The 27,431-nt window shown below is 39.1% G+C and overlaps 3 protein-coding genes across 4 annotated transcripts; 2 read left to right on the forward strand and 1 right to left on the reverse strand.

The window, feature by feature from the left end:
• Positions 1-1,695: 1,695 nt before the first annotated feature.
• Positions 1,696-2,914, reverse strand: LOC124125195. Its single transcript, XM_048390963.1, has 3 exons — positions 2,479-2,914; positions 2,046-2,155; positions 1,696-1,811 (listed from the first exon to the last, which is right to left on the reverse strand). Exons 1-3 carry the CDS (start codon positions 2,798-2,800, stop codon positions 1,791-1,793), a joined length of 453 nt encoding a protein of 150 aa, XP_048246920.1. The 5' UTR covers positions 2,801-2,914; the 3' UTR covers positions 1,696-1,790.
• A 2,426-nt stretch (positions 2,915-5,340) lies between these two features.
• On the forward strand, positions 5,341-21,130 carry LOC124125183 (flavin-containing monooxygenase 5-like). 2 transcript variants are annotated; one of them, XM_046488459.2, is made up of 7 exons: positions 5,341-5,460; positions 14,832-14,956; positions 15,159-15,617; positions 16,118-16,173; positions 16,747-17,137; positions 17,656-17,894; positions 19,055-21,130. In XM_046488459.2, exons 2-7 carry the CDS (start codon positions 14,839-14,841, stop codon positions 19,382-19,384), a joined length of 1,593 nt encoding a protein of 530 aa, XP_046344415.1. In that variant the 5' UTR covers positions 5,341-5,460; positions 14,832-14,838; the 3' UTR covers positions 19,385-21,130. The 2 variants fall into 2 exon arrangements, with proteins under 2 accessions (XP_046344415.1, XP_046344414.1); XM_046488458.2 differs by lacking the exon at positions 5,341-5,460 and adding an exon at positions 7,755-7,901.
• A 1,562-nt stretch (positions 21,131-22,692) lies between these two features.
• On the forward strand, positions 22,693-25,858 carry LOC124125186 (lymphotoxin-alpha-like). Its single transcript, XM_046488462.2, has 3 exons — positions 22,693-23,125; positions 23,931-24,063; positions 25,384-25,858. Exons 1-3 carry the CDS (start codon positions 22,757-22,759, stop codon positions 25,782-25,784), a joined length of 903 nt encoding a protein of 300 aa, XP_046344418.2. The 5' UTR covers positions 22,693-22,756; the 3' UTR covers positions 25,785-25,858.
• The last annotated feature ends 1,573 nt before the right edge of the window (positions 25,859-27,431 follow it).

The raw sequence follows: 27,431 nt of genomic DNA on the forward strand, positions 1-27,431 counted from the left end.
GAATCTGGGATGATGTCTTACAATACATGAACAGGTTCAGACTGATATTCTTCATTTTGGAAGAAAAAATGTGTAATATTTATCACAGATGTTACAATGTTGATAAGCAGCATAAGTACAGATTAGCTTAAGTATTATCAAGGTACAAGTGCATGTACAATGTATATACATGTACTTCAAGGATATATAGCATCACAATGAAACAATGACCTGTGTATTTACATATCCTGCATAACATTTGACAAATGTGTCATTATATATAGCTATGAAAATATTTAGAATCAAGCACCATTTTCTAAAGGCATATTAACTATTTACCTTCAATGCTTGTAAAAATTGAGTTAATAAAATACTCAAAGACATATATGCAAAGAAAAAATAGGATAGGAGTGGTAAGGTAAGAAAGATAAAAAAAAAGCTATACGTACTGCTATATGTTGAATGTACAGTAAAGTTGCATATTTGTATTTGGATTTATTTTGATATTTTGTAATCCTCATGTAACAATAATCGATTCCGGGGTAGAATAGATCTTCAGCAACCTATACTTGCCATAAAAGGCGACTATGCTTGTCGTAAAAGGCGACTAACGGGATCGGGTGGTCAGGCTCGCTGACTTGGTTGATACATGTCATCGATCCCAATTGCGTGGATCGATGCTCATGATGTCAATCACTGGATTGTCTGGTCCAGACTCGATTATTTTACAGACCGCCGTCATATATCTGGAATATTGCTGAGTGCGGCGTTAAACAACAAACAAACATAACAAACAAATGTAACAATAATCACTCAGCATAAATTCACTTTACATGTTTTTAATGATATCGCAATTATCGATAACAATAATATTCCACAGCAATTTACTGTACATTCTGTGCTGAATATCATGATGATGATTGTGTTATAATACAACATAATTAACACTACAAAGCTCACACCAAAAGCTGCCAGTTACCACACCGATAATTACGTACTGTACTCACCACTATATTGTACTGGAAAAAAAAAATCATCAACTATCATGATTGTGATACTTTTAAGAGTGTGATTTACATATGAAATATATATGCTTTATAATTTATTTTTATTAAAATTCAATATAAAATTACATTTAACCTAAACTGACCCTTATCTTCAAAGAAATTTTGAATGATCTCAGACCCTTATAACTTATAAAAAAAAACCCAACTTACTTGCGTTCTACATCAACAAAGAAGTCCTCAACTAGGACTGTCATTAAAGTGGACACAGCCTTCACAGGAAGGGAACTAAGGTACGCATATTTGAACACCTTGTTCTGAGACTCAAGTTCATTATTTGTATTGACTACCAAAGTCATGGCGCGGTTTCTGATGGCCCACACCCATGTCTGCATGATAACTGTGCAATTAGGGACTACCATTACACAGAAGTCAAATTTAGCCAATAATGTTCTTTTAATTATGATTGTCTTCCAAATAAATTGGGTATATATTTTCTATGCATAGAAAGCCCTTATCACATGAAAACCTGTGATTGAATGGATATTGTGACAGAGATACATATATATATTACCATTAGAACTCATCCTAATAATGAGATTTTATTTTTTTACATTCATCAAAAATTACAGTTTTTATTTAAAAATAAAAGCCCAGCAATATTTAATCATGCATTTGATAGAATTTATACTAAACTGTCATCAAAACCACACAAGATACATACTTTGTGTTTGCTGATCCATTGTGTCTGCATGTATTGTTGTAGCTTTGGTTGGCTTTTCCACACATCACTCTCTTTTAGGAAACTCAGGTTTCGCTTATAACAGTCTATAAATAACATTAGTTAATATTTCAGGTATAGGCCTACATTGATAACTAAAATGCAAGTTACGAGGACATACAAGTTTTTTAAGTACTACTCCATTTTGCTCAGTTTTTTGGAGGGGGGATAAATTAGCCTATTAAAGATGAGCCTGGAATGAGCACACCACAAAATAGCAAATCAGAGCTGTTATAGTAAAAAAAAATACCAATTAATTTTATGTGTTATTATTTTCTTACATTCAACAGCTGCGTGGTCGCTTCTTGTCTGCTGACATCATTTTTAAGAGTGTTCATCCACCTTTGCCAGGCCTGTTTTCTGTGAAAGTCACAGATGAACAATTTGGAATCTGCAAAAAAAATCATACATTGATTTGACTTACAGTACAGTTACAACCGACAGAAACAGTTATTTGCCTGCATTCTGTATTTTTATCACATAAATAGAAAAGACTCACATTTTCAATAATTATTGTTCTCCAAATTTAACTAGTAGTATGTTGGTTTCATGAGTGACTTCACCTGCCACCTGTGCCTCTCCCCTCATTCCTACAGATATACACACCCTCCCTCTCTCCATCTCTACCTCACACACAAACACATAAAAAAACATATTTGCACAGATATTATCCCTTATGGAAAACCCTTTTAGCTTTTTTCCTAATTGGTTTACCTTGGAAAGCACTATTGATAGCATTTGCTTCAACTTTTGAGGCATCTATCATGAAGCCACCAGGGTACCATGTGGGGTTATTATCCTTTATAATCTGGAGTGCCTCTGCAATAGAAGAAGATTCTTCCTTTTCTGTTATGAAGGCTCCAACAACACAATATCCAGAATTGGTCTGGACACAAAGGAAAAAGAGAGGCAAGGCATATTTGGTTGTTTTGTAGGTAGCATCAAGAAACACCAGTTCCTTCCCATATATATCTAGTAGTCTCCTTTGCCATGGTGTCTGGAACACTACAAGTAAATTGTCATCCTCAAGTTTCATGAATGAGTCTTCATCCTCATCTTCTTCATCTTCATTTAGAGGTATTCAAACAAATGAAGATACGTGTAGTGTCACTTTTTCCACAATATTGTCCTGGTCAATGAAGCTGTGGATAGTCTTCCTCCGTTGGTGGTAAATGAGCTTCCGAATATCTTCCTTGCTAGGGAAGTACCTCCTGTTGATGATTTGAGGTGATTCTCTGCCAGAAAACAGTTCACTTCTTACAAAGATCTTTAAATATCTTTGCATTTCCTTGGCATTGAAAACCCCTTCATCAACAAGAAACCTGATCTTTTTCAAAACTCGCTCATCAATGGGTTCTTTCAGATCAGCAGCCTGCATAAAATGAAACTTTATTTAGATAGCATAAAAAAGTGTTAAGTACACAATTATTAGAAATGTATTACTAATGTAACAGCAGCGAGTAGTACATGTATGTATAACAGAAAAATCTCCAGGCTCGGTCGGGGATCGATCCCTGGTCGCTGGCATACAAATCCAATGCACAAACCACAAGGCCAAAAGATTGACGTATAAACCTCACCTGTTACACTAACAATTCAATGTATAGTTTCATAGACCTGCAGAGAGAGTATAAATTCTTAGTAGATTTGCATGTGGCAGATATTAGTGGAATTGTAGTAATGAACTTATAATATAAGGATGTGAGAGGGAGAATGTAAGCAGAATGGGGAAGGAATATGCATCAAGCACCCGATTGTTGTGTACTGTATAGTTGTTTAATTTCGCGAGGAGAATATTAAGTTTAACATATGGTCGATAACTATGTTGACCCGATATATTGGAATTAAATCCCCGCAAATAAAAGTAATAACTATACAGTAACATTATGTAGTATCTTTTTCATCACATACCTTTCCTATGATACTACTATTACACAACAAGCATTACTACTACTACTACTACTACTACTACTACTACTATTACACAACTAGCATTACTACTACTACTACTACCAGAGATTTATGCAGTAGTACTACTGCTACTACTACTACTACTGATACTACAACCAAATCACTCTGCTACTACTTCTGATATTACAACAACTACTACTACTACTACTACTACTACTACTACTACTACTACCACTACTACTACAACTACTACTACTGCAATACTACACCACTACTTCTGCTACTACTATTACAGAACTAGCATTACTACTAGTACTACTACCAGAGATTTATGCAATAGTACTACTACTACTACTACTACTACTACTACTACTACTACTACTACTACTACTACTACTACCACTACTACTACAACTACTACTACTGCAATACTACACCACTACTTCTGCTACTACTATTACACAACTAGCATTACTACTACTACTACTACTACTACTACTACTACTACTACTATTACACAACTAGCATTACTACTACTACTACTACTATTACACAACAAGCATTACTACTACTACTACTACTACTACTACTACTACTATTACACAACTAGCATTACTACTACTACTACTACTATTACACAACAAGCATTACTACTACTACTACTACTACTACTACTACTACTACTACTACTATTACACAGCTAGCATTACTACTACTACTACTACCAGAGATTTATGCAGTAGTACTACTGCTACTACTACTACTACTACTACTACTACTACTACTTCTACTATTACACAGCTAGCATTACTACTAGTACTACTACCAGAGATTTATGCAATAGTACTACTGCTACTACTACTACCACTACTACTACTACTACTATTAAACAACTAGCATTACTACTACTACTACTACCAGAGATTTATGCAATAGTACTACTGCTACTACTGCTACTGCCACTGCTACTGCTGCTTATACTAGTAATACTACTATCGGTTTCTACAGACGAATTGATGTAAATGATTAGGATATTGAAGCAGACATTCCTAAGATAGATTGTCTTTATGGAACGCTGGAGGGCATCCTCTGAATCCCCACGGCTTGCATTTGGGTAAACCTAGTCCTGGAGATATAGGTGATGGTTGGAGGTAGAATATTTGCAGTTTGCGATGAGAGACCTAGCTCACTTCCTCTTGACATTAAAGTTGCCTTCGCGTGTGGCAAATACATGTACCTGTAAACACATACACAGGGAATCGTAAACATGGACTACAAAAGGACAGCAGATAAAGAATTATGAGTCGCGTGTTTTACTCGTCACGTGACAAAAGAAGGGTCAACTATTACTTAATGACTGAGATGCTGGGTGCCTGGTTTTGAACAGTTGTTTATTATCTCGGATGCATGTTTATATAAGATTTATATTGGAAATAGCTCAAATGTGCAAGACTATTACTATTTTATATAGAACCACTTCAGCCTTGACTTAGTCGGAGTTTAACGTCACTTGTGAACAGTATTTTAGTTATATGACAGCAACACTTGTTTGTACATGTATTGACAGAAACTCACGAAATCGTAAACGTGCATATGTATAGCCCCCCCCCCCCCCCCCCCCCCTGCTGCCACCGAATGCATAACCTGACTATGACGAGTTATCGTACCCAATGAAGACAGGTGTTTAATGCGTCACGTGAGTAGGCGCCAGTCACAGTCCGAGTTTTCGTTTTCTACCTGAACAAGGTGACGGCCATATCTGACTTCTTGTTGTGCCTGTGTCGTGTAAGTAAAACATATCTACTCATTTCTTGTGGTTATATTATCATCCTCTTAACATATACTATCATGATGTGCCTCTTGATGAGTGTTTACAGCTGTATGACTTTCATTATAGACCTTAAACCTTAGTATGGGCTCTGTTGAATCCAGTGTGTGTGTGTGGTTATGAGGGGGAATGCAGTGGGTAGGTCGGGCTGGGTGGGGTGCTGTTGGAGAATATGAACACAGTGTTGATAAAACGACACTTTATGGCCCCAGATAATTTCATGGTCAATTATGCATGTTGGCACATATTTCTTAATTTTATGTTGATACAAACGCTTCTTTTATTATTTATTTGCACACTTGATACGCGCAAGTTAACGGGCCGTCCAATACAGGCCATGTCTCACCATGTAATTTTTAGAAAAGTTAGAAATTCGTCAATCAGCATCACTGATGAAAGGGTCCAGCAACTTTGTTTGCAGACACTAGTTTGTAAGTGTTGTACAAGTAGAGGTGGAGTGGTGGGAACGGCTGGCCATGTTGTAACATGCTACACAAGCTGGCCACGGCTGGTGGTGAAGTCATTCTATAGGTTGTCATGGCGGCCACCCTGACGTTGTCCTGCTGGAACTGTCCGCCATGAACGTTGACGTGAGGAAGAACGTAAGGCTGTAGTATCAAGTCTCTGTAACGCACACCTGCCAATGCACCTGCCACATGCACGAGAGTCGTCCTACCACCGTGATGAATTCCGGGCCATACCATGACACTCCCGCCGCCAAATGGGACAACCTGCTGCACACAGCTGGGGGCGTAACGTTCACCCCGACGTCTGTAGACACGTGCGCGCCCATCAGCACGTGTGAGTAGGAAACAGGACTCGTCAGTAAACAGTACATTTCTCTACCTTGCCTTGCCCCTCAAACCCTCTGTTGGCACCAAAGAAGACGGTCCGCCAGATGACGTGGGGTCAATACATGACGTCGAACATGTCTTCGTGCAAAAAGTCCAGCCTCCCTCAGTCTGTTGCGTACCGTTTGATCTGATATTCTGCGTACCCCAGGGATCTGTGTGGTTGTAGACGTGGCTGTGGTAGTGCGGTCTCGGAGGTGTCGCAGCCGGATGTATCGATCTTGTGCTTGGGTCGTCACCCATGGTCTTCCTGACCTTGGTCTGTCGTCAACTCAGTTGGTGTTGTTGTATCGGGTCCACAGTGCGGAGATTGTCTGTCTGGATACGCCAAAGTGCCTGGCCACTTCTTGCTGAGTTGCTCCAGCTTGTAATCTCCCAATGGCGTTGTTCCGTTGAGCTGCATTCAGTCTTGGCATTCTGTCACCGCCTCTACTGCCGTTATAAGGACTGTATGAACAGCCGTTGATGTGGATTTTTATACCCATTCAGCAAGGGGGGGCCTGCATGCCTAAATGCAGGATCCTGTGCTGTACGTTTTTTACAGGCGGTTGCGTTTGGAAGAAGCTGTAATATTGATCCCAAAAAGCCCTTCAAAGTAAATGCTCTACCAATTTAAGTGTGCTAACCAGGTGGTCTGCTGACAGGACATGCATGACCCTTTAAATCTATATAGCTCAGTGGTAGAGCATTGGGCTGTGGGTTTGAACCCATTTGGCAATGGGGCACCTCATTATTAATTAACATTCTTTCATTCCTGTTACACATGTATGTAAAACAATAAATTAGCAAGCTGATGAGAGTAAAATGTGTGTTCTATATTTTCGCAGTGTTTAAGATATAAATACCGGCTTGCACATTTTCACTTGATTATGGTTTGATAATTGTTATTATATATGAACATAACAGTGACAGAAAATTATATATACATGTACACACCAGGTGGGATGTATAACCACAAATTTAATTGGATCTTTTGATTGCCTGATTTGGTTATAGATTTGTTTACTAATATTGTATCAATTCAATTAGAATCAATTTATTTATTTAATCAATGTTTGACAATTTTAGTATTTATTTAATTACATTTGAAGGTAGGATTATAGGTGTCTTATACCTTTTATACTAACACTTATATACTTACCAAGTTCAAATTCTCCAAATTTCTTGCTTGATCTTTTAACCGTGTATATGACGTACATGTGGCATACAAAAATTCACGAATCACGTCGATTATGTTATCGAAATCATACACCATCCTTGAAAGGGATCGCAGCATTCATCCGCAAAATACTGCGTCCATTTTGACCTTCAAGAAAATCGTGACACGTGGTTTTGCCTGTGTGTGCACTTTGGGTTTTTTCCCTACTTCTATTTTAAGTATATGTTGTGCGCATGCGTGTACTACTTTCTGGTAGGAAGCGGTGAGGTTTGCGCCCACCCGAGGTCTATAAGACGTAACGGCCACGGTCAGACGTTGTTGACAGTCGGTCTGTCCTGTCATAACGTTTGTGCAGTCAGATGTACACACAGCGACAAAACGAAAGAAGGTAACAATTCAAAGATATTTCGGCCAAATCCAACTATTTTAATTTGTGGAGAACTTATTTGCATCTCTATCCGCATATGACTCCAACGGATATAGTTTTTATCCGTTGGCTTTATCCTGCCGAGAAATCTATCCACCTACCTATGATATATATATATATATATATATATATATATATGTGCAGTATTTCAAAAAGGTAAGTTTGATGAAATAGTGACATGTACACGTGTATGATCATGTCAGTGTCTTAGACATCTTTCCCTTTCCCTTAATCATATGTCCAGTAAAACCTTAGCCAGGACCTTGTTTGTCCGGAAACCCCATCTTTCCGTGCGATCTTTATGGGACAATGTGAGATGTTTAGACATTGGGACTGCGCAGCTTGTGTATCTGGACGATTTCCTTAGAAACGGTACTGTTCAGATTAACGTCACACTGTACATCTCTGTTTGGGAATGAAAATTACCTGACATTTCACCATGAACTGAAGAAGAAGAAAATATAAGGCATGATACGAATTTGTGTAAATTTTAATTTAAAAAACCATGAATCATCCGAAGGCCCATAGACCCGTCTTCAGCGCAATCAAACTTGAAAAAACTTCAAACCGGTCTTCACACCCAGATAGTTGTCCCCAGTTTACTTGACTGACAGCATTCCACAACAAACTTTGAATGTTTCTCGCTCTCCTCGCTTGGATCACACAGGTGACTTTGTACTACTTGTATAAAAGTTTGTATGATCGTTTCGCAGACGCTCTTTCATAATCACATCTTTCATGCGTAAAGTTTCATAACGCAACAGCTGGGATTGCAAGGCTTGAAGAAATATGCTGAACTCCCTTCAAGGTTATAGCGATTTATTTGTCAGTTTGTATTGTCAATACAGAAAGTGGAGGGGGGGGGGGGGGGGGGCTGGCGTGAAGAGCGAAGGCTTTAATCACCAGGATTTTATTTTTAAGCGGACATATTTAAGATTTTATGTCATGTCCTTACAACAAGTCGGCAAGTAATAACTTTGAAGACAGGTTTAATGGGTAACACGTGTATATTGTGCCATTGTAATTACATCTCATACTTGTTACTTGTTACTTAATATGTCCTGGGTGTTACTACAAGTCAGCAGTATTAACTTTAAAGAAAACGTTTTGAAACACAAATGTCTGATGTCATTGCAAATATAATAACACCAGCTATTGTTCAGCCATTTCCTACTGATAGATTATTGTGACGTGAAAGAAAAGTCGATATGAGTAATGGTAAGGTCTTTGGTGTTACAAGAGGAAATTCTGAAAATGATTCAGGTAAACAAACTTTGGATAGCATGATTTTCAACAAGTACAATGAACATGTTCAATAAATAAAGACTTTAGAGATTATCACCGCAAACACGAAAACGTCGTTTTTTCCCGTGTATGGTCATTGGAAGGAAAACAACGACTGAAAAATCATTAAAATTGATTAATTGGTGAGCGTCTAGAAAGTGTCCGGAAAAGCTTCGAGTTTTTCAAGCGTAAAATGGACCGGAAAACGATGCTTTTTGCTTCGCCTTAACTTGTACAACTGTTAACGGCCAATCAGATGGCGCTGGTCACCCGACGCACGTGATGTCCACGACTTCCTTATTGAAGCGTTATGTTTCGTATTTCTGGCATGCCTTGCTCTGGTATCTGTCGCGCGCAGTGCAGCGAGATTTGCTGATTAGTCAGTTTTAGGATATGTAACATGTTAATGGAATTCAGATAAGCGCCAAGAAGTCAAACCAAACCATGTTACCAAGTTTATTGACATAACATATCCCTCCGCTATGCACAGTTACCTCTATCGGATAATGGGTTGTGTGTGATTTGGTTATAACAGTAACAAATTTATTAATGTGAAGTTTACACGATATACGGCTTTTCCATAGGACGAGAAGTCGGTCACATGACGTTTTTCACGTGACTGTATTCTTGAAATGACGTAAACACTGATTACTTCCACTTTCCTAGGGAAAACCCGGGGAATTCCATAGCACGAATTCATACAGAAGCGTTGTTTCCCATCATTTAAACCCTTTAATTTTGAACGTAGCGTCTTAGCATACTCTGGGATAAGTAAGAGAGTTTGATTGCATGCCCGTCAAGGATACCCTCGCTACAACCCATCCTAGAGAAAACAAACCCCCAAAAAGTGAGTGAGTGAGTATGGTTTTACGCCGCTTTTAGCAATATTCCAGCAATATCACGGCGGGGGACACTAAAACTTGGCTTCACACATTGTACCCATGTCGGGAATAGAACCCGGGTCTTCGGCGTGACCCGACCGCCCCTGTACTTGATGTAAATGTTTACGACGCTCTGTCATTGTGATTGACTTACTGAGGTAGTTCTTTACAGACCTTCCTATCTAATGAGGATATCTTTTGGAATACATTTCTTGTAAACAAACTTAAACACAATGCATCGCGTCATGTTCCTCGCTTTTGGGTGAACTATTTTATTCCGGGGTGGCCTATTAAAGCTAGTAGTTAAGTCAAGGAACCATGCGTGTATATGATCTGTTATTATATGCGTTTAACAAAAACCAGTTGGGGGGTTAATAAAATACACTGACGCAAGTATATTCTAATCAAATCAATTGGATAATTGAATATGCTTTCTTTTACATATTACATGACATCACGACACAAAATTTGGACAGTTGCAGTAACACACTACGGTGATCGCATTTAACACCACTTTGAACACTATTTCAGTTATATCACGGCGTATCAGACTAATGTGGGATAAAAATCCGAAGTGGTTCAGGCCATCCAACGGGTGTTCGCGAAAAGGTTAGCGTATCCTGCCACACAAACACATGCAGGGACAAGTCAATTGTTCACCTGAACAAAGCACGGAAACACACAATGATGCCCGTCCTCACTATTAACGAGCTACGTTTGACAAAATGTATTGACTCAGAGTATTATTGTTAATCACAGCGTATACACGCGGCATACAGTTGAACTCATCACCCATCCCATTATTGATAATCCTTCTTGAAGAGCAATGAAATCAGAAGCTGCAATAGCGCATTTTTACACTTTATCTTTTAATTGGCATGTTAGACTTCTAGTAACTCAGTTTTATTTGCTGAGATCATTATGGAATCTTGGAAGGGACATTGTCGCCTTGTCGTTTCGTCGCATTGTCCCACTGACGCCCTTACAACAACAAAGCCAAAAGTGTCAAAATTAACCAAAGCGCGACAGTTCGACAACGCGACATTTTGGCCATTTGTCGCATTGTCGCTCTTTGAATAATCATTTTCTTTATTTATCAAAGGGTGACGATGCCGTAACGCGACATTTACAAGGTCAAAATATGTCTCGTTGTCGCATTGTCACCCCATCACAAATGTGTAAAAAAGGCGTAAGGTTCAGTTTATGTACAGTCAGGAAGCGGTAACCAAGTTACATCTGTCGTAGAAGGTCAACCTGATACATGTACGTCTTGAATTGAAAACACAAGTCCGTCCGCGAGTCAATAACGTTTTATTGTGAGCTCTTCTCTCTAAGTGCTTATTGTTCAACTCCCAGTTCCAAACACGTCGCATTGTCGCTCTTTGAATAATCATTTTCTTTATTTATCAAAGGGTGACGATGCCGTAACGCGACATTTACAAGGTCAAAATATGTCTCGTTGTCGCATTGTCACCCCATCACAAATGTGTAAAAAAGGCGTAAGGTTCAGTTTATGTACAGTCAGGAAGCGGTAACCAAGTTACATCTGTCGTAGAAGGTCAACCTGATACATGTACGTCTTGAATTGAAAACACAAGTCCGTCCGCGAGTCAATAACGTTTTATTGTGAGCTCTTCTCTCTAAGTGCTTATTGTTCAACTCCCAGTTCCAAACACGTAGTACCTCATCAACAATCCACATACATGTACCTCTAGTCCAATGGACGTCCGGAAGATCTTACTCTTGACGTATCAGACAACTGACGAGTGCGCCCCTGACCTGTGACCTAGTTACACCCCCTATGAGGTGCTTGCCGAAGGGAGATGGGTAGGAAATGGGTGCTCCAGCCCAGCGCGGAGCTCGCGACACACTGTATACTGCATGTTGTATACAGTATATTGCAGATGATATACTGCATACTGCATGTGATACTTATTTGTGGAAAAGTTACAACTTTCAAGATTCAAGATTCAATTTGCATTTATTCTTATACAACAGACCGCCGTCATATATCACTGGAATACTGCTGAGAGCGGCGTTAAAACAATTTGTTTTCATAATGGAGCGCTGCAGTCATTTAAAATAGAAACGTATACATTATTATGTAGTACAAACCCACTCACTCTGTTTCGAATATTCAGCAGAAATATATATCAGCCAGCTGTGAGGAGAGATATCAGATTTTATAAGCAGTCAAATAGAGGTGATACAGGGTCCCCTCACTGATTAGGTTCTTGTTTACTGAAGAGCAGAGTTGGCCATGTAAGATGATATAACCAATGGGGGGGGGGGGGGGGGGGGCTGGTCTTGTTATTGTGTGGTATGAGCTGTGACGTAGACCCAAGAGAATAAAGTAAAACACGAGACCAACTCAAGTCTACAATGATTGGGAAAGTCTAGATTTCCACAGCTCTAGCATGAAATTAAGAATTGTACGTATACTGTGCTCCTTTTTAATGTTATTATTTTTATTTCGTAGACATAGATAGACCAACCAGGAAAGAAATTGATGGTGTATTAATATCACGTGCTACCACTGATCCAGTTAAATTCATAACACAATAATATATTAGTCTTTGATATTACGAAGGGCATGATCATGTACATGTTCACTGTAGTAATATGCATACTAGTCAACTTGATTATAATTTTAATTATAGTGTAGTGCGGCATCAACGATTACTATATGATATCCTCACCTGTCATCGATGTACTGACATCGAACAATGGACGCCAATTCAACATTCTTATTTGAGCTATAAATAGCTTCAATAGGGACAGTACCGGTGTCAGTAAAATGTTCGTAGTTAAAAAAATGTATCCACAAAATATAATCTAAAGGAGCCAAGAACAATATTTTTATTAATGCTTACTTTCATGGAGAGAATTGAGCCAATCTAGGCTTGCCAAATCGTTCTAGACTTGAGCTGGATTCCTTTTAAATTTATTCTCTATGGTCTGGGGTGTCGGTATCGCATGGAGAACTGACGTGTAGAGAGATTCCACAAGGGCCAGCTTAAGTAAGTATAATCGGATATGTTATGGAGTTTCGAGTTTGGACTGTTTGTGAATAGAACAAGAGCTTACGAACAAGGGCACAATGTAGAGATTAAAGCATTACCACCTCACACAAGTCTGTTTATATCTATGTTATTGTGATTTGAAATCTCTTTTTGAACAATTGCGAGTTATTGTATACTCTGTATTCTTTCGTCATTGTAGAATATATATTTTCTATGTTGCTTTTTGAATTATCCACAAATAATGAGAACTACAATGTAAACATCTGTCTGGAGATATACAATAATACTACTGAAGCGCATATCTGGAAAATCGGACTAATCGACTAAGATTTCTTTCTTTAACAGTGCCCGTCATAGGTATTCTAATAATTATATTATACTCTGTATAGTTTAAAAGTTGAGAAATATTGCATTTCAAATATTGGCAAATTGTGTATCTTTCTACATTTTGAATTCATTATAATTTCTGCAATAAAACCTTAACATCAGATAATGATATAAACGAATATGATCTATACTGTGATAAATGAAATATTAATTCCGTATTATGAATTAAACAAACTGAAATATGATATTACAAACAAATTATTTTAATCTGTTCGTGTGAGAAGGTAACCAGAGATCGAGGCAACTCACTAACGTAACCATTTGTGAAAAATCAAATATTCTAAGTTTAGGGGTTTGAACACGTGCATTGAATGACAGACAAGAAAGCAACACAATTACTGAATAAAAAATTTAAAAAAAGAAAAAAGAAAGCAACACAATGATTCAATTATGAATCCAATTATTTTAGAAATAAAACTATATAGAAAATAAAAGTTTAATTTCTCATTGTTGGAAGGTGTTTAAAAACAGGTTTTGTTTGATTGATTTTTGTTGACATCCAGAGCATCAATCTACGCAATTGGGATACGATGACATGCATCAACCAAGTTAGCGAGCCTGACCACCCGATATATTGATCATTTTGGTTATGTGTGGGACACAGAAGAGAAAATTATATTTTTGTATTTTTATTTCTCACATTGAGTGATGATCCAGGCTTTAAAACATGGTTGAGGTAAAAAAATAGTTTTACAATAATACCCTGAAAGGAATATTGTATTTATTTATTTTTTCAGCAAAAGATCGGTAACTATAATGGTTACTCCAAGGACAATAAATTTCTACTTTTTCTCCGATATATCTGAAATATGACAAAATTATGTTTCTTTGTGTTGGCATAATTAACCTATTTTTTTAAGTTTTGATGTTTCTTGCTAAATGACTAAAAGTTGGAATTTTCACTTTTAATTTGTTTATTCAACAGGATCAAAAGGGATACACATTTTGATAATGACCCATATATATTTACCACCAGGTCAGATAGAACCTGACACCTAAACCCTTTCATTTTTCATCTTGTTAAATAATTAGTAAATCTCGATTAATTATGTGTACCTAGACCTTCTCTCTTCCAACAAAGATATGGCCGCAAAGAAGAGCGTTTCCAGAAATGACGTCATGATAAAACAATTTCTTACCGTGAAATAAAACCACGCCTCATTTTTCATTGTTCTATATATGTACATACAAACATACATACATATTGTCGTTCCCAGATAATCACCAAGTCAGATAGAACCCCATACCCCTTGTACTTTCTGTCTTATTTTGTGAATCTCGATTGATTTTATATTATTAAACCTTCTCTCTTCCAGCAAAGATATGGCCGCAAGGAAGAGAGTCGCCATTGTGGGAGCAGGGCTCGCCGGTTTGGCGGCCATCAAGTCGTGTTTGGAAGAAGGGTTGGAGCCTGTGTGTTTCGAACAATATGACAACTGTGGTAAGGTGTAACACTTTCGAGGTGACATCAGTATCATACGTTATACATTAATAATCATATCATAAACATTCATCTTAAAAAAAAGAATGTTGCTTTTTTTTTTATAAGAAATCGTTGCTAAGCCTTATTTCCAAGTAGGCACAACACAAGCGACGTTGTAAGGATAAAGGGTTAACTAACATATTGTCACGTTTATAATAAGGTGGTGTTTGGTACTACACGGAAGAATACAGAGAAGGGCAGGGTGCAAGGGCCTTTGATTGTCTGACAACGAACATCAGTAGGGAGATGTTTGGCTTCAGCGATTTTCCCTACCCTCCCAATCTTCCGCCATTCCTGCCGCGCACCATGGTCTACGACTACATCCTGAGCTACTGTGAGACGTTTGGACTCGGCAAATACATCCACCTCAACACCAGGGTCAATAACATAAAGAAGTCAAGGGACTACAACGTTACGGGAAGATGGGAGGTGGAAACGATGGATTCAGAGAAGAAGACCCAAAGGGACATCTTTGATTTCGTTATGATCTGCACTGGTTTCTACAAGAAGCCTCGCATACCTGATATAAAAGGACTGGATACTTTCAAAGGAACTATTGAACACTCTATGAGGTTCAAAGATGCTGTGCAATACAAGGGCAAGTCTGTACTTGTAGTTGGTAAGTGATTTGTGTTGCACGTATTGTTAAAAATATAGATAGTGTTTTCAATACGATAAAGGAATAAATGTGGACATTATGTTTATGCTCCCTTCATTCAAGTAATGTATCTTAAACATCGACTGTTTTAAGAATGTCACTGGACGATAACGAAATCACTTCCTCTTGTTTTTTTCTGTATCGCAAATTCCCATGTAATACAATTTATATTCCTTTTTTAATACTTACGATACGGACGGATATAAATTTTACAGTTATTATGACGAGCAGTGGCATTGTCAATAAAGACAGAGTTAACGTCTTCTATTGTCATTGAATAATTTGAGACTGTTTAAAGCATCTGTAATATATACTGTCATGTTTATGAACAAATCAGGATCATAATATCAATTGTTACGCCGTATCCAAGCATGGTTAAAAGGCGGTACACACAATGTCTGTGGTTCACTATTGTTATGCAAACCTTTCTCTAGTTTATATTTTCATTTTTTAACCTTAAGGAAACTCCCATTCTTCCGGAGATATGTCAGCTGAGTCTTCAGCTTATGCAGAACAGGTACGTCAAATGACTAGGTATTAACAATTATAAATCAAATCCCCTCTTGTCATAATTACAAATCTCATTAATATGATATAAGGGCCAATCTGTCTTGGTAGTAAATAGTTCGAATAGCGTTTGCTTTCGTGTGCTTTAATGTTCTAAATTATCATTTGGAAAGCAAACAAAACGTTAATAAAGTGTACTGTTCCTGTGTCTCAAATTGTAAAAAGTGACGTCATTGATGTACGGTCCAGGAGACATTCTTCTCCTCTATTAAGGGGGCGGTCGGGTAGCCTGGTGGTTAAAGCGTTCGCTCGTCACGCCGAAGACCCGGGTTCGATTCCCGACATGGGTACAATGTGTGAAGCCCATTTCTGGTGTCCCCCGCCGTGATATTGCTGGAATATTGCTAAAAGCGGCGTAAAACCATATTCACTCACCCACTCACTCACTCTCCTCTATTAAACAAAAAAAATAGTATATATTTTGTGTCTATCTAATTCATAAAAAAAGAATTGTGCAAACCTAATCATGATCAACAGCATGGTTTGCAGACTTATTAATACGCCTCTTTTTTTTCTTTTGCAGGTATATTACAGTGTAGGAGAAGGTATGCTTATGATGCCATTGTGTGTCAAAAACGGGCAACCGTGGGACCTGGTTGTCTTTAGGAGGGCCAACATGTGGAATCCAGTCAAGTTCTTCAAGTTAGTGGTCGACTTGTGCAATGACCGTCTTGACCACAGGCATGCAGGGTTCACCCCCACAACTCCCCCGTCAAAGACTAGAGTAATGCTCAACGATAGAGTTCAGTATAAAGTCATGAGTGGGAGGATTAAAGTTGTCAATAGACTGACTCGTCTTGGACCCCACGAAGCTGAATTTGACGATGGCACGATCATCAAGAACTTGGACGCCATTTTGTTTGCTACCGGATATGATCTTTTGATAGACTTCCTCGATGAGCCGTTACAAGAGGGTAAGACTAATAAAATGTTAAACAAAGCTTGGCATTTTCTATTGACTGCCATAATTTACAGTCCTAACTGTAGCAAGCTTGAATCAAGATCCTCTAAGCCAACTTAGTATGGTCAAATATTATTAGAAGAATCTAGCAGTTGACAATTACCCTAAAGACATAGACACTATCTCAGTTTTACACAATATGTCATGGCAGTAATGTTTGGACCTTTGATCGCAATTGGATCATTATTGGGGCGCATGGTTCTTTTTTACATCCATAAATTAGAGACTGACCATGATATTCTGGTATAAAGGGGCCGGGAATTGTTTTAAAGCAATTATTACAGAAAACAATTTAAAAAAGGCCTTTTTTGTTTTAAAAAGATGGTCATACGAGCTGTCCTATCATGCGAATAAATATATCGTTAAAAACGAATGTTCCGCTCTTTCTTTTAGAGAAATAAATTGTTTGTCTTAAAAAAGCAGCTGTCTGAGAATTTGGCCCCGATATTGTTGTACTACTCCTGTTTGCAGATGATGGCAAGTTGAGTCTGTACAAGATGATGTTCCCACTTCATCAGCATCACACCCTGTCGGTGATTGGTTGCGTGGACTCTGATGGAGCCATTCCTCCACTAGCTGAGTTACAGGGCCGCCTTGCAGCCCGGGTATATGCCGGCAATCATCGACTGCCTTCCTTGAAGGTCATGGCGGCTGAAGTGGAAAAGAGAAACTCCTCTTTATTTGAAAGATTTGGACGCTACAAATATCTGGTTAGTAACAGCCAAGCAAATGTACCATTAAATGCGAACGTAATGACGCAAGTGAAATAGTGAATTACACCGGACATAATTTTGGTCATCGATTTGTGAAAGTGTGAAATGTCCTCCGCTCGACTACAATAAAATAGTTGGAAAGCTTAACTTAAGCATTGAAGGTTGTTACCTTGATCACAAAACGTTTGAGCAGGAGTCATATGATGCTCTTTGATATCTTCGTAGAAAGAGCATGTGCCCGAATGGTTGTGAAATGTAGACAAGTTGGCTAGAGCTGCTGGAACATTGCTCGACATATAGGGAAAGTTGACTGTTGGAAAGTTGAAGTCATCCATGTTGTCATACAATTCTTGTGAAAAGTTTCTCGTCACCCTTAAACATTATGCAAAGATCGAAATATAAAACAGATGACGCTGTTTCACTGGTCTCTCGACCCGAGAAAATCCGGGGTAGAATAGGTCTCCACTAGCCCATGCTTGCCGTAAAAGGCTCAGTGCTTGTCGAAAGAGGCGACTAACGGGATCGGGTGGTCAGGCTTGCTGACTTTGTTGATGCATGTCGTCGTATCCCAATTGCGTGGAACGATGCTCATGATGTCAATCACTGGATTGTCTGGTCCAGATTCGACTATTTACAGACGGCGTCATATTGCTGGAATATTGCTGAGTGCGGCGTTAAACAACAAACAAACTAACAAACAAACACTGTCTTTTATTTCTAGTTCAGGTGCCTGAATAAGCGGAAGGGCATTGGCTCTTTCATGGTTATTGAACGATATAAGATTATCGACATTCTTGAAGCTTAAGGTAAACTTCTTGTATTTTGCCAAATCTTGAGCAGAAATGTGATTCATATCCTGAACATATTGTGAAAGATTGAGCATAGTCAAGCACGATTACGCCAAACATGCTTCTGTGGGAATTCTGGGTTAGAACATCAACCCATGCAAGGTATCGTCAGAGGCTAGTAAATGAATCGGGTGGTCAAGCTGGGTGATTATAGCGAGTCATCGTACCCCATTCCTTATTTGTCGGGTGCAGACTTTTTACAGATTTATTTATTTGGTACGTCCCTAGATTATTGCTGACACAACAGTACAACAAAATTAAACTTAAATTTGGTGTTTGGTACCATAAAATGTATATTGTATATTTCAGATACCCAACCTTGTTTTCCGAGACGAAGTGGCAGAAGAGCTAGGCGTGACCCCCTCCTTTTTGGACCTGATCAAGGCGGGGCCTCGAATTGCCTATCTCTACTACTACGGGCCTGCTCTCCCATACCACTATCGACTGTGGGGGCCGCATACTTGGAGTGGAGCAAAGAAAGCAATCAAGTATGCTGTAGAACATGGTCACTATGCTAAGCAAATGAGGAATGTCCAACCACCGGACGGTGCAGGAGCAAACTATTTCTTCAGAATTATCATTGTTTCCACAGTTGCTGCCTTGCTGGCTTTGGCCTACCAGAGAACATATTTCTATTGATATCCGCACAGCATGGTCCCTTCTAAACGTTCTGTGCAGATTTGCTTCCATTAGCTATGCCAGAATACGGTGTACCTAGAGGTAGTTAAGCTGAGTCCCATTGGTCGAGCTATTACTCTTCAAATTATTTTTAAAAGGGCATTCACCAATTCACGCGCTGTATATCAAGACAATGAACCCATTGTCATATAGTATTTGCATTCTTGTTTATACATCATATACAACCTTATGAATATGCACTCATGTTATATATGTGAGAGTATTATCTTATCTTATATGAAATACTAGCTTCGGATTAGTTAAGGAACGGACAGTTATTTTCCATGTAGCCCGCTGAGAAATCCATCGGAAAACATCTTGGCTAAATTGCTTAAAGTATCATAAAGATTTTTTTTTTTAAATGTACTCATGTTTATCCCAATGAATCGGAAGTAACTCGGATCGTTTCCGTCGCCCGCTCCTCGTGATCGATTGACAACTTATATTATAATAGCCTTCAACACATCACCCTTCGACACATCACTCTTTCTGCCCTTTTCTTACGATGTGAAGTTTATGAAATAGTCCAACTGGAGTTACCTCCCTTTAACAGTGTGTACCGATTGCACCACAAACAAGCCAGCATGTGGACAGCGAATAGTGAAAGGCGTACTTTTTTCATTCAGATTGTGTGAATGGCGGTTGCTACCGGTAGGTCAGGACATGCTTACTCTTTTCGCGACCATCTGGTGTTATCAGTGGTCCATTCATATATTATTCACAGCTATTTTGCCCTTACACCAAATGGAATCTGTTACGGCGGATACTCTGATACATTGACAACAATTTATATTTATAAGAATGCAGATGACGGTCAGAATGATCAAATCCTGCAAGTAAGCAGAGTAAACAGACCCGTGAAGATCCGGGATTGAATTGGTCTTCAGCAGCCCATGCTTGCTGTAAAAGACGACTATGATTATCGAAAGAGGCGACTATCGGGATCGGGTGGTCAGGTTCGCTGACTTGGTTGATGCATGTCATCGTAACCCAATTGCGTGGATCGATGCTCATGATGTCAATCACTGGAGTTTAGGTAGATGATGTCATACCACTTGTATTTGTGTTATTTACATGTATCACTTATGATAGATCACATGGTTGGTTTCATAACGTTTGTATATGAATATTTCCCTGTGTTTAAGTCCACGTCATAGTCTACAAATCCTCCCTTGAATGCGACGTTGAACCCCGTGTCACTGACTTCACCCTTTCCCTCAACCCGCACCTTCCACTTACAATGTCCGGCCCCTCCGGCGTGTCATAAACCCATTATTGTGGGTTCGAATCCCTGTCCGCCCCGATTTTGTTTTTCGGTTTGTCAGCACCATACCCGTGCTCGTGGGTTTCACCAAAGTGGTAAACGTCTGAGACCTGCATCACCTCGGGCCTTCTTCCCACATTAAGCTGACACGCCGCGATATAACTGGAATACAAGTCAACGGGCGTTCAACCCAATTCACTCACATTTATGAGTGTTCCCTGTGACGTCCAACGTGTCTTGACTGATCTAACACTGACATCAATGTTCATAAATAGTTGATGACATTGTTGGAAACCACAATGAACACTTAAGATATTTTATACGGGACACAGAGAGCGGAAAGGGTTTGCCGGTGTCTGCAGGGCCTTTTTAAACCTACATTACACAGCTTCCTGGTAAATGGTGACTAATATGTCAATATAATAAAATATATATTATCTTCAGAATTTGTTTGTTTTGTTTGTTGTTCAACGCCGCACTTAGCAATATTCCAGCCATATCAGAGCAGTCTGTAAATTATCGAGTCTGGACCAGACGATCCAGTGATTGACATCATGAGCATCGGTGTACGCATTTGGGAGAGGTGAGGTGAGGTGGGGTTTAACCTCGCGTCCAAGATTATTGCACTTATATAGCGACGTGCACGTGCACGTGTGTGTGTGTGTGTAAGTGTGTGTGTGTGTAAGTGTGTGTGTGGGTGTGTGTTGCTGCTTGTACTAGTCCGGACTGATGCCGAGTTATAGTGCTAGCCCACTGAGATACCATGCCACAGTTTAACATGAATACCCCACTCAGAAACAGTATACTGACTCCGAGCCGACCAGTCCTTGTTTTAGCCCCTTAATGCCGAGCGCCAGACAGGCATTTGGGAGACGATGACCTGCATCTACCAAGTCATGAGCATGACCACCCGATCCCGTTAGCCACTTCTTACTGTCATCTGATAATAAAGGTACCAAACATGTAACAGTATTACCACGATAGTATAATTCACACACAAAATGTGGACTTTAATGTGATATCAAAATTTGATACAATTAACTTATACACATGAAAGCATGACTTATTTATCAAACAAACAAATGGATATGTCGTTGTTGGTAAATTGGGCGTGTACAATATGCAATGTCGAAATGTTTTGATGCATAAAAGTGCAAGTGCAAGGGCAGGTACAACTTTTCAGGACTGGATAAATCACAACATCGTTGATGGAAATAGTGTATTCAAAACATCGAAAGCGGCGCGAACTTGTACTTTAGTCCTCTATCAATTTCAAAGGCTGGAACGAAAATACAGCGAAGGCGGAGACTTCTATTTTGAGGCTCTATATATGGTTACTGTTACTGGAAGAGATGTCCCAAAACTCCCGCCCCCATTCGCGGTCATTACGTTTGGACACGTTTCGTGGCAAGAAAACCCAACACTGCAACTTTAAAAAAAACAATAATACTTCAGGGAATACCTAATAACACATGTTTGACCAAAGCTATATATGTAAAACGAAAAAAAAAGGTAAAAAAGACGAAAAGAATGACAGCCGAAATCGTTCCCAAAACGAAGCATCCGCCACTTGCGTTAAAACGGGTTCTTAGCTTATACATTACTTTACCGTGTCCACAACTTTGTACACTCATTTGTGTACTGAGGGGAATAATCCATGACAGATATTTATTAATTGAACTGCAGCATGGAATCTGAGTGGGCTACCACTATAAAATCGGCATCAGTCCGGACTAGTACAAGAAGCCACACACACACACACACACACACACACACACACACACACACACACGTATTTTGCACGTCGCTAAATAAGTGCAATATCTTGGACGCGACGTTAAACCCCATTTCACATCACCTCACACTACTTTTCTCTTCACGTCACATGAGAACAATTACCTACGTGGAACCTCGAGCAATGGCTGCATTATACACTACGCCATGCAATACGGCAATGTGGTGACTACTCAAGCGGAGTATTCTTAAACGTGAACACACTCACACTACCAGGAAGTCCTGTTAACGAGGTCACTTAATCTGAACCATCAGTGGTCTATTTACCTCAATGTATGTGTAGTTTGCGATATCATTATATCACCCGCAGTCCTATCATTAGCATGGAGCACACGCGCTGTCCGAACCGTGGACACCGAGCTGTCACAACAATATGTATACTGACTTTAGTCATGTCAGCAGCATTGAACATACCCCTGATTGTTCTGCTTGTGCTGAATAAAGTCTCTCGCGGTCACAGCAACACTGCAGTCACAGAAGAAACAAAACACATTGGGCAAGGATCATTGTGTGTTCTCTGTGAAAGGGATAGGAGAGAGGAGCGTTCCTTGCCACCGTCCAAGGATGTAGATGTGGTACATCTTCAGGGACGTCGGATGTGCTGTCTGAGACATGCTGGCGGCTTAACACATCTTGTTCAGCTTGTAAGTAAAGTGACAACTGTATTTAAAGTCATGTATTAGCAGCGAAATTCTATTTGAATTGATTAAAAGAAAGGTAACGTGTAATATCTTGAAACATGGCAAGTTAAATTGAGTGAGCTGCGTTTACGCTTCGTTGAGTGAATGAGTGAGTATGGTTTTACGCCGCTTAGTGCAATATTCCAGTAAAATCAGAAACGGGCTTCACTCATTGTGTTCATGTGGGGAATCGAAGGTGGGTGTTTGGCGTGAGCGAACGCTTTAACCACTAAGCTACGCCACCGCCCCAGTTCCGTTGAACAGTTTTTCAGGTGTAACACGGCGTGTCAGCTCAATGTGGGAGGAAAGTCCGAAGTGATGCAGGTCTCAGACGTTTGACACTTTGGAGAAATCCACATGCACCGGAATAGGGCTGACAAAACTAGAAACATGATGAGAGCAAATCTGGAATTCGAATCAACTGTTGTGAAATACAACAGTTACCGATCTCCAACAACACTATTGCCTGATACACTCTCATCAATTTGATTTTCTTTGAATATTTCAGTGTTAAAAAGTCCAGAAATTGACCTTCCAATGTCACCATTAATGTCTGAAGATTTATTCTGTGAAAAGCATTATTAGAAGACCAACTTGATGCAATTGTTACATGTTTAAGTTGTGAGCTTTGACGATCTAATTTATGAGAGAGGAATTGTATCGGTGTAAAATATTTGATTTTAATCAAATTGGTCCATGCTCGAAATTGGTCCATCAACATTTAAATGTTCTGATACATGGCGTATTTTAATGAGCATCCGTATTACAGATGTCAGGCTACTACTTTGAGCATAGAGGATCCAAAACTGACTCGGGCAGGACACGACACTCTCACCAAAACGATGTCCAGCCTTACACTAGGCCCTCTGCCCACCTGTTCCTCGATCAGGGCGCATTCAAAGGTACGAATAGGTATAGGCCTGTCCAAAGTGTGAGTGAGTGAATGAGGTTTTACGCCGCTTTTAGCAATATTCCAGCAATATCACGGCGGGGGACACCAGTAATGGGCTTCACACATTGTACCCATGTCGGGGATCGAACCCGGGTCGTCGGCGTGACGAGCGAACGCTTTAACCACCAGGCTACCCGACCGCCCTGTCCAAATTGTGTTTTGTGGGAGAATGACAAGAGCTCTATAATGTTATTATGTTATTCTGTTTAAACCATAATGTTCCTCTCTGTTGGATAAATGTTCGTTTAACACTTGCTGTTAGCACTTTAGAATATCAGAGTACAACTCTGGGTACAATGTGTGAAGCGCATTTCTGGTGTCCCCCGCCCTGATATTGCTGGAACATTGCTAAAAGCGGCGTAAAAACAAACTCACTCACTCACTCAGGGTACAACTCTTTACCATTAATATAGTGTTCCCAGTTGTATTTACGCCGAAGTTCGGTAGTGTTTGTTTGTTTACTTGTTTGTTGTTTAACGCCGCATTCAGCAATATTATAGCTATATGATGACGGTCTGTAAATAATCGAGTCTGGACAATCCAGTGATTGACACCATGAGCATCAATCTACGCAATTGGGATACGATGACATGTCGACAAGCACGGGTTGCTGAAGACCAATTCTAACTTGGATCTTCACGGGTCTGTTCTGCAGTGATTTATCCATGCTTGCGGAAAAGAAATTCACGTATACCAGTTCTTTGTTTACGTTTCTAAGATTGTTTTCTTTATTAACACATCAAGTAAATTATATATATATATATATATATATATATATATATATATATATATATATATACACATGTATATATATGTATATATATATATATATTTATATATTTGGATACACTTTCCTTTTATCATTTTGCAACTCTGAGTTTCACGCACCCATGTTATTGCGTACGATTATCAGGCATAATGAAACATGGTTTTTAGTATGACCCTTTTTTTTGCTCGGCTTGAGGGTTTACCATGGCGACAGGTGGAAATGCCTGATGATCGTACGCAATACCATGGGTGCGTGAAACTCAGAGTTGCAAAATGATATAAGGAAAGTGTATCCAAATCTGTATTTATGTTCTACTTTGTATTGAGCGCTCTCTTCTGCAATTGGATCATACTTGTGGGTATGTATGTATGTATGTATGTATGTATGTATGTATGTATTAAACGATAAACCAAAAATATAAAATCGAAAAAGCGGACATTTATTTCAGTAGCTGACATTACCATAATTGCCATCATCATTTAAATACTGAATATATTGCAGGAACCCATCTTGTCTGGAGCACAAGGCCTGGTTTTGGAACTGCGCATGTAACTGGTGTCATAGTTATGGAAAATAACTCAATATTCGTACAAAAAGATGGTTTATATTTCGTATATTCCTCTCTGACGTTTACAGTACGTGATGGTGACATCACAAATGGATACGTGACATATTCGTTATTACGCCACAATGCACGTTATTCCCCTGTGTCTGATATTTTACTGATAACAAATGTTACTCTTCCTCACAGAGAGAGACTTTTCACTGCAGCTACCTTAGAGGAAAACTTTTCCTTGCGGCAAGGAGATGTGCTATCCGTCCACCTATCTAACTATTCATATGTTTATCGGTTTTCTTCATCAAATTATTTTGGTGTTCGTCAGCTTAGCACGAAACTTTAATACACAGCTTTGTATATATCCAACGTACAGGAATTATGTCCGAAAAAATGAGAAATAAATAATATTGAAAAACATACAGCTGTTGTTTTATATATTTCTCTCAGATGATGAAAGTTTGTTTTGTGAAATTGGGTTTATGGTCGTATGCGGCCAAAAAAATAAAAACACTTGTCACGCAACAAACACTTCCTTCCTTCTGCAAACTGTGGCGGTGCTATCGGTAGGTTTACACCTGATGTCATTATTTGAATTTTAGTGATCCATTCACGTAAGTTTCACCGCTATTTGCATTTTACGCCCAATGGAATCTGTTTCTGCGGGTAAGGAAGATTGGTTATTCTCTATCGTTGACGGTTCACATTTCTACACACATATGGTAGTTTTTAATAATTTACGACTAGTTTACCAATCTCTCTGGTAAACCTTTTTTCATTTTTTTTGAAATAATTTTAGTTTCAGTAAGTACTGCTGAACTGGTGCAACAGCGTACTAAAAAAAAGAAACAAAAATAATTGCCACAAAAAGATTACAAAACAGTTCTCAAACTAATCGCAAAAACAGTAAGATATTACACCAATATGTTTTGCCAAGAGAAACCCTCTTGGGGATGCCGGCAATGTGATACGTTTATCTTCTGTTATGCAATTGGCAATAATTCAGGAGGCCCGTGAAGATCCAGTGTAGAATAGGTCTTCAAACACCCATGCTTGTCGTTAAAAGGACACTATGGTTTTCGTAAGAGGAGACTAACGGGATCGGGTGGTCAGGCTCGCTTACTTGGTTGATGCATGTCATCGATCCCAATTGCGTGGATCGATGCTCATGATGTCAATCACTGGATTGTCTGGTCCAGACTCGATTATTTACAGACCGCCGTCATATAGCTGGAATATTGCTGAGTGCGGTGTTAAACAACAAACAAACAATAATTCAGGTACACCAAGGCGGCATGTAAATTATCAAGTCTGGATCAGACAAGCCAGTGATCAATTATATCACAGTAAGTTAGGGTTATGACGACCCCGCTTATAACGAACTGACGGATATAACGAACTTTTTAGTTCCGTCTATTTGCTGTAGTTATGCTGTATATATGCTTATAACGAAATACGGCTATAACGAGCTAAAAAAGTAGTCCCTTGAGTTCGTTATAACCGTAGTTCGTTATAACCGTAGTTTACTGTATTAGATATACTGATCACGCCGTAGCGTGACCCGCTATCAATCAGGTAACTGGGACAGGTTGCAGTGCGTCGATCAACTTTATCGACATTTTGTTGACGGGTACTTTCCCTTCACTTGAACAAAGATACCTTATCGCACGACTGTCGTGTTAAACGTATGGGAGGTACAATCATTGTAACGCTACTTTAACTTCAGTCCTTCGTCACTGGACACACGCTTCCGTGTTTGTTTTTATATTGTAATAAACTGCTGATATATGGTTGATAACATTGTTGAAGACTGCAATGAACACTTAAGATATTTTATACGGGACACAGAGAGCGGAAAGGGTTTTCCGGTAACTGCAGGACGTTTTTACCCCTACATTACACAACTACCTGGTTAATGGTGACTAATGCTGCCCTAATTCATTACAGGAAGAGATACACATCTATGATAGGTTTTCCAAAACTAGTGTTCCTC

This window comes from Haliotis rufescens, unplaced genomic scaffold (genome assembly GCF_023055435.1).
Source record: "Haliotis rufescens isolate VD_foot unplaced genomic scaffold, xgHalRufe1.0.p SCAF_9, whole genome shotgun sequence".
Taxonomy (NCBI): Eukaryota; Metazoa; Mollusca; class Gastropoda; order Lepetellida; family Haliotidae; genus Haliotis; species Haliotis rufescens.

Bases quoted from the DNA above. Each gene is read 5' to 3' on its own strand.
- LOC124125195 (XM_048390963.1), bottom strand. From the start codon at position 2,800: ATGAAACTTGAGGATGACAATTTACTTGTAGTGTTCCAGACACCATGG. The intron at 2,156-2,478 runs GTAAACCAATTA...TTTTTTTTGCAG, and splicing joins TATCAATAGTGCTTTCCAAG to ATTCCAAATTGTTCATCTGT. The intron at 1,812-2,045 runs GTAAGAAAATAA...TGTTATTTATAG, and splicing joins CGACCACGCAGCTGTTGAAT to ACTGTTATAAGCGAAACCTG.
- LOC124125183 (XM_046488458.2), top strand. From the start codon at position 7,873: ATGTACACACAGCGACAAAACGAAAGAAG. The intron at 17,138-17,655 runs GTAAGACTAATA...TCCTGTTTGCAG, and splicing joins CGATGAGCCGTTACAAGAGG to ATGATGGCAAGTTGAGTCTG. The intron at 17,895-19,054 runs GTTAGTAACAGC...TGTATATTTCAG, and splicing joins TTGGACGCTACAAATATCTG to ATACCCAACCTTGTTTTCCG.
- LOC124125186 (XM_046488462.2), top strand. From the start codon at position 22,757: ATGTGTAGTTTGCGATATCATTATATCACCCGCAGTCCTATCATTAGC. The intron at 23,126-23,930 runs GTAAGTAAAGTG...TCCGTATTACAG, and splicing joins TAACACATCTTGTTCAGCTT to ATGTCAGGCTACTACTTTGA. The intron at 24,064-25,383 runs GTACGAATAGGT...AATATATTGCAG, and splicing joins CGATCAGGGCGCATTCAAAG to GAACCCATCTTGTCTGGAGC.